The sequence below is a fragment of the Nannospalax galili genome, unplaced genomic scaffold, assembly GCF_000622305.1.
Source record: "Nannospalax galili isolate Female #2095 unplaced genomic scaffold, S.galili_v1.0 scaffold183, whole genome shotgun sequence".
Classification (NCBI taxonomy): domain Eukaryota; kingdom Metazoa; phylum Chordata; class Mammalia; order Rodentia; family Spalacidae; genus Nannospalax; species Nannospalax galili.
Genome location: NW_008350555.1, coordinates 991,599 through 998,971, shown reverse-complemented (window position 1 = coordinate 998,971; position 7,373 = coordinate 991,599). Strand labels below are relative to the sequence as shown.

At 35.6% G+C, this 7,373-nt stretch overlaps 1 protein-coding gene across 1 annotated transcript in view; it reads right to left on the bottom strand.

Annotated features, from left to right (window-relative positions):
- Positions 1 to 21: 21 nt before the first annotated feature.
- The window catches only part of Fam92a (family with sequence similarity 92 member A), a 24,597-nt gene continuing 17,245 nt past the window's right edge, over positions 22 to 7,373 (bottom strand). The window contains exons 7-9 of the mRNA XM_008847822.3: positions 6,332 to 6,445; positions 2,251 to 2,370; positions 22 to 1,022 (exon numbers count right to left, since the gene is read on the bottom strand). Of these exons, the coding sequence (XP_008846044.1) occupies positions 939 to 1,022; positions 2,251 to 2,370; positions 6,332 to 6,445 (318 nt within the window). The 3' untranslated portion in view covers positions 22 to 938. The remainder of the gene's footprint in view (positions 1,023 to 2,250; positions 2,371 to 6,331; positions 6,446 to 7,373) is intronic.

Here is a 7,373-nt window from a genome sequence, read left to right as displayed (position 1 = left end):
AAAAGAAAAAGTCAAAGAGCATTCTAGAAAGTCTTTTATTTTTCTGTTGTGAATAACTGCTTTTTCCAATCCTACCAAATGATTTAAAATTCCCAATTTTTATACATCTCATTGAGATTCATAAAAATAACAAAAGCATAATTCTTTGCCAAAAGAAACAGAAGTGTCAGATACACAGAAAGGCTCTGACTAAATTGTTTTGTAATTTTAGCAATAAAGTACATGTTTAATAACTGTGGTAGCCTGGCAGAATAGTATGGAATGTTTAATGCTTTACGGTGTTCCAAATGATGAGGCAACATTCCAATAGAATACTTGCCTTCTAAGTATTAGTAATATATATATAATGCTTTAGTGTGACAGCAGTAAAGGGTGAATGTGGCCTTTTAAAATCTGAAACTTAAAACATTTGTAAAGCCTTATATCAGTGTTACCTTTATTTAAATTACATTCTTGTTGAAAACAGTAAATCTACATATCAAGTGATGAAACATAAGGTTTTAATACAAATAAAAATGCTTTTTACTTAAGGCATCATGGAGTAGAATTTGTATGTAACTAGATTTCCTGGTGTTGAAAATCTGGAGCCTTAACCTACAAGAAGCTAATTAGAAGAATTAAGTCTTTTATCACCCACTTACTGCTGCACCTTCAACTAAGTATTGTCATTAATCTGAAATGCTTTGAAATACATAATCTTTTTTTTAAAAACAGAACTTCTACAAAAAAGTCACATACTACTATAGGTTGGATATTAAAATGACTGGTATGTAATATTTTTTAAGAACCTTCACTTTTTGTCAGCATACATTTTTAATTTTTCATTTCTTAATAGGATTTCATCTTGAAGTTTAACCTATCAAGTAAGTATAAAGTTTTACAATTCAGTAATCCCAGATTTTAAATCATTTAAGACGAATATGGAAATGTTCTTAAAATTAGTTTTCATCTTCTGTAACATCTAATTCTTCATCATCATCATCTTCTGCTTGTTGATCCTTTCTTAATCGACAGGTGGATATCTGTTAAAAATTAACACAAAAAAATAAAAAATACAAACTTAAAATATATATGTTTGTTATCTTTTTACTTATAGGGCAGGGCATACATAACAAATATTTCAGAAAATGGCTACAAGGAAAAATTTTTTTTTTCTTTTTTTGGTCTTTTTGAGACAGGGTCTCCCTGTAGCCCCAGCTGTCTTGAACTCACTATGTAGACCAGGCTGGCCTTGAACTCACAGGGATCTGCCTGCCTCTGCCTCCCGAGTGCTAGGATTAAAGGCGTGCGCCACCACGCCCAGCTAAGGAATAAATTTTAATAATGAAAATTTTCTATGAATCATATTTTAAGGTCGAAGTCTTCCTTTTTCAGTATATATGAGGTTAACCATTTGATTGCACTTAGCCATTAGTATGCTTCAGTAACATGCTACCTCAGTGTATTGTGACTGTTAAACAGTTCTTGGGTTACTAAAACAGTATTGGAATGAGAATCAAGTAAATGGCAAAAACAAAAGATACTTTAATTAGACAATAATGACAAAAGTATGATTTTTAAAAATGTAATGAGTTGAGAACAAATTCATCAGCTGTACATCTTGACACTACCCTTGGAGTATCTTGCTTAAAATTATCTCTGAGGATGATTATACCTCCCAGGGGACCCTTAGCAATGTTTGGAGATACAGGGGTTTGTCACATTGTGTATGTGTTTGTGCTGCTGACACTCTTCAACATCTTTAACAGTGCACAGACATTCTCTATGCCCCATGCTTACAATCACATGAAAGGAGGTTTAAGTCAAGATTTTAAAGTTATATTTTGAAAATGTTTTTGATTTTAAATTCTTAAGCCACATATGAAAATTTATAGCCCTCTACATCAGATTTTGTCACATTATGGTTATCTTATGGTTTGGGCTGTTTAGATATCTAAAGAGCTGTGGCTCTGGATCCATGAGCTTTTAGCAAATAACCACTTTTAGGTATGATTTCTGTACAGATTGGCCAAGATTTCTGTTTGACTTCAGAATCTATGCCCTTCATATTATATCAGACAATATCTACATCAGCATTGTCTTTTCTATTTCTGTTCTCCAGTGTGCTGCCTCATTCATTATAGTTATATAAGAAACACTAGGCCCAGAGTTACAAAATCAAATAACAAGGGAAACAACTTTTATTAATTTAATAGAATCTGAGCTGCTTTCGCAGCAGCTCAGATTCCATTAAATCAGTTTTCAGCTCACCTGTCCTGTTCCAGTTGTGCACTTAGCAGACAGTGATCTCTGAAGAGGTGACTTTGAATTTGCTCTTACAATATCTAAACGAGATGGATAATCTGGTAGATACAGAGAATTTCGGAAAACCTATCGCAATGATAAAGCAACATTATAAAGCAGATACTAATGAATATATAGATAGATGTTCTGTTCTTAAGATTTTCCAAAACATTCACCATGGACAAAGATTTGAGTTATTGTAAATGCAAGTGGAAAAACAGTCTAAACTGGAAAAGTGAAGACTAAAATAATTGTATTTGAACCATGCAACTTGATAAGAGGTATATACAGGACTACTATGGAAAAATCAGTACACTTGGAGCCCTGCTCACAAGGAATTCCAACCTCATTAGGATCTGGACTGCCATGACTTGTCAGTACTCTGAAATGTCATCACTTTCTCAAGCTTTCCTATCCCCTCCTCCCCAACACCCCATTTTTCTAACAGATGAAGAGTCAAGATCAGGTGGGAATTTCAGTTTTCCCCTCTTACTCTTTACTCCATCTTTTGTTTTGTTTTTAAACAGCATTCTAATCTTTATCAATGTGTATTTTCCCTTAATCCAAAACTTTAAATATACAAAGCTTTTGGTTTCCAAAGTTTTCTTCTAGAAAACAAGTGTGTGCTTGCTTGCTCAGTCCTTTTTTTTTCTTTTAATTTTTTTATTTGACAGGGTCTCCCTAGTCCCAGCCCAGGCTGGCCTCCATCTCAGATCAACCTGCTTCTGCCTCCTGAATGCTGGGATCAAAGGTGTGTACCACCATGCCCAGATTGCTCAGTCTTTCTACTTTTGTTTTTTATTACTTCAAGGTGTAACTTTTCAAAAACTCAGTTATTTTAATTCTCCATTTTTTCCAACAAAGTAGAATTGGGCTTCCTCATTCCACAACTCACTTGTCAGATCTTTATCTTGATGGTCTCTATCTTCTCTGACTTTGTACTGAACCACCCTGAGACCGGTCTCAGTATATAGCCCTGATTGGCCTGGAACTCAAGAGATCTGCCTGCCTCTGACTGCCAGAGTGCTGGGATCAAAGGTATGCACCACCATACCCAGCCCTACATCTGCAGTGTTTAATGGCTGTCAACCAACCAATTCTCTGTATACTTCATATGTGTTTGGATAGCCACGTTCATATTCCCAATTACTTTCCGTTCTAATACTATTCATTAACATGTTCTGAGATGAAGGAAGTGTCCAAAAAGCCCCTAGCTACATGTGGTTAACACATAGAATATATGGTTCATGTGGATGAGGAACTGATTTTTTACTTATATTTAATAATAAGCTTACATAGCCATATTTACCAATAGCTGCTTTCAAAGACTCAGTTCTACCTAGTAGGTCAAGCTTTCAGTATAGGTAAAGACTCAGTTCTACCTAGTAGGTCAAGCTCTAAGCTTGGGCATTCTCCCTAAATTTTACCTGGGGTACTTCTGCTTACTGACTGCATACCTTTCTTCATAGGTTATTTAGCCTTATATTACTGAAGACCAAAATATATTATTTCTTAACTAAAAAAAATAAAATTTGTGCCTCTTGACGACCAGAGTCAAACGCTTTAGGTGACCTTCAAAGCCTAAGGCTACTCTTTACTAGGTTAGTCTCAGTCTACAGTACTAACCTGTATGGAGAACCCACTGTGTATTGTGCCTTTGTAATTCTGGTTCCTCAGCCTGAGATCTCTAAATTTACTAATCTTTGAAGAGCCGAGTCAAATGCTATCTTTTGCTCTTTTGCTTCCCCTGTTGCGTAGCCAATAGCTCCTATTCTTACCCTCATGGTTAATTGTGAAGACACTTTTTCATCAGATGTTTCCACAACTAGTCTTACCTTTCTTTAGTGCAAGAAACCCCATTTCTCTTTGTAACTCCTCTGAGTAAATGGCATTAATTAAATTGACGTTTACCTAATAAATGGTAACCAGACATAATCCCCATGTTGTGGAAAAAAAGAACCAAAGAGATGCCTCCAGATTCCTTTAAGCCCACTGCAGGACACAAATGGAATCCAGGGATACAATTTAGGATATAAGAATTGTATTTTAGGATAATTCAGGAATGCTAATAATTAGGTTAGCAAATTTTACTTCCATGTTAGGAGACATGAACTCTGACATCCAGGTACGTACAACAGCTGCATGACTAATTTGCAGAGGGGATCTATTTTTTTTGAACATCCCTTTTTAAACTTCTAGCAAAGGTAAAACAAGTAGGAAATAGATATAGAACCCTTGAGATAAAAGCTTAAACCACTTAAAATATTTATTAAGCCCTTTTAGGGTAAAACAACAGATTTACAGAACAGTGAATGTACTGGCAACACATTTTACAATATCCAAGATCCAGGAGTGAATCTTTACATAGAAATTATTTTTGAAGGGGAAATGGGCCTTTGAATACTTTTTATGTGAAGAACAAGTATGATGATTTGTAATACAACTAACTGCAGAAAAGCTAGCTGCTGCAGCAATGAAATCTCTGGTTCTCATAAAGTCTAAGTAAAGGCAAGGTCTTTTTATGTCCTTTGCATATTTTTTCTCCTGTTTCTAAGAAACCTCTAGCTAATATTGTGTGACCTACAGCATATAATTTTACTTCCCCTGGTCTCTCCCAGTCACAGTTGCTAGATGATATAACAGTAGTTGAGAGCTATGGTTCATTCAGCAAGTACCTGTGTCCTGTACAATGCTAACTATTTAAAGTGCATTGTTCTTCATTCACAGAGCCTCAGGACTTTTGTATATACCATTTCGAAGTTCTTGCTAGGCATCCTCCTCATCTCAAGCTTTTTTGATTTTTCAATACACTGGAACCCGCTATCACATGTTATACCTTATGGAACTGGTGGCATTAAAAACTGAAATGGCTACACAGTTTTTTTGTTTTGTTTTTTGACCGGGTCTCCATAGTTTTACCCTGTCTGGAAGTCACAATGTGGACCAGGGTAGCCTTGATCTCACAGAGATCCACCTGCCTCTGCCTTCTCAGGGCTAGGATTAAAGGCATGCACCACTATGCCTGGCATACAATTTTTAATTGAATCAATCTCTGGTAGATTTTAACTTCCTGCTTTGATAATATGGACTATATCTATGATGCTAAATCTGCAGCACTTAGTGCTTGGCAAAATAGGTGCTGAATAAACAGTTGTTGATCAAATATCTGATGAGGTAAATAGTATATCCATTTTAGCAGGAAGATGAAATTAATTTGCTACGTATTACCACTGGAAGTGCAGGAAAATGCTCAAAAATACATCTACCACAGCCCTGAAACAACAAGTTTTTCATGGATCTCTCTCTCACAAATGACTTAGCTCATTACAAGTAATGAAAAGTTATAAAGTGAGTAGTGTGACATATCTAGGGCTTCTGGAATAAGGAAAAATTTTAAGGACCAAAGAGCTTAAAATAACTTTAGCCTTAGTTCACAAATGGCATGTTGGGGATCTTAGAAAAGACACTGAAAATATATATAAAGGGGACTCCAATTTTACAGAAAAAGGGGATCATCTATGAACCTGCTACTCAATGCAGTGTTGTTTCTCGCAGGAAATAGTTCATGTCACTCATCCAGAACTAGAACTATACCTGTAGTCTTGTGAATAAAACATTGAGAACAGCATTGTCTTAGATGCTAGATTGAACTCCCTCCTGTGCTACTTAACTAGCTACATGACTTTGGGAGGTTTCTTCATTGTGTTTCAGTTTTCTTATCCTTAGAATGAAGATAGTAACTTTTTATTGAAGTTGGTGGGAGGATTAATTAGCATAGTTAAATATATATTTGTTCAAAGTAATCACTACATAAACATTTGCTACTATTTTGTAATTAACAGGTTAGGGAGGGAAAATTAAGAAACTTTAGCTTGAGAATTGGAAGTGACATCCATTAACAAAATATAAATGGAAAAAAAAATCACAAAAGGTCAGTTATTTGGGTTACACACAATAAAAATTTGTTAAAGCACTGATTTATTTTTACCTGTACAATCTAGTGCTTTCTTCAACACTGTCATATTATTAGAACTGAGTTTAGTCTTACCTCTAAATCTTCATCCTCATCAATCTTTTGTATATTTTGGTAGGCAGCAGTGAAGACCTCTAAAGCTTTGCCATGAAATAACATTTCAATTGTGATAAATTCTGAAAATATATTCTAAAAAGCATAAAGATTCGAGTATTAGATAGTCATTTAAATTGTTAGGAACTTATTACCCACTATATAGTCCTAGTAACATTTTATTTTTCGGTCTGTTTTGAGACAGGGACTCCCTGTAGCCCCAGCTGGCCTGGAACTCGCTATGCAGACCAGGCTGGCCTGAACTCACAGAGATTCACCTGCCTCTGCCTCCCTAGTGCTGGGATAACAGGTGTGTGCCACCATGCCTGGCTCTAGTAACATTTTATGAAAGGCCAAAGCATCACAGTTTTTCTACAGGAAAAAAAACATTACCGAAACAGAAAAATAATTGTGAAGATCTTTTTTTCAGCAAAACCTTAAAATTATACAAAGTACTGTCTAGATCACCATTTCTTGCTTTTTTTACTCTTCTTTTGATAATTGACATGTGGACAAAAAGAGACCTAAAACATATTCTACTCTGTATTCTTAAGTTTTTCTGTTAAGTTCTGAAACTGGTATTTCAATAACTCCAAATGATGTAAGGAAAGACTAGATTCTGAGATGGTACAGGTAACTATGACCGACATGGGCCATGGAGGGCTATAGGGCTATGGTGGGCTTGATTAGCAACTGCTGGTCAAACAGCACCATGGTTTGATACAATTCTGAATTTCATAATAACCATCTCTAAGAGATATAGAGAACAGGAGGATACCTTAAGAGGCTGAGTGACTTCTAAGGATAGGAATTCTTTACTTAGTTGTTAAGACTTCCTAAGACAGTTGCTAACCAGAAAGGAGTTACCCCCCCCCCAAAGGAAGCCATAAAGAAAAGGGCAGGCTCTGATCAGTAAGACTCCAGAAATTAAAACTGATTTTGAACAGAGGTGCCAAGGCTACTCACAGGGCAAGAACGATCTCTTTAAATGGTGAGGTGACAAATGGAAATTCTAATATCTCTT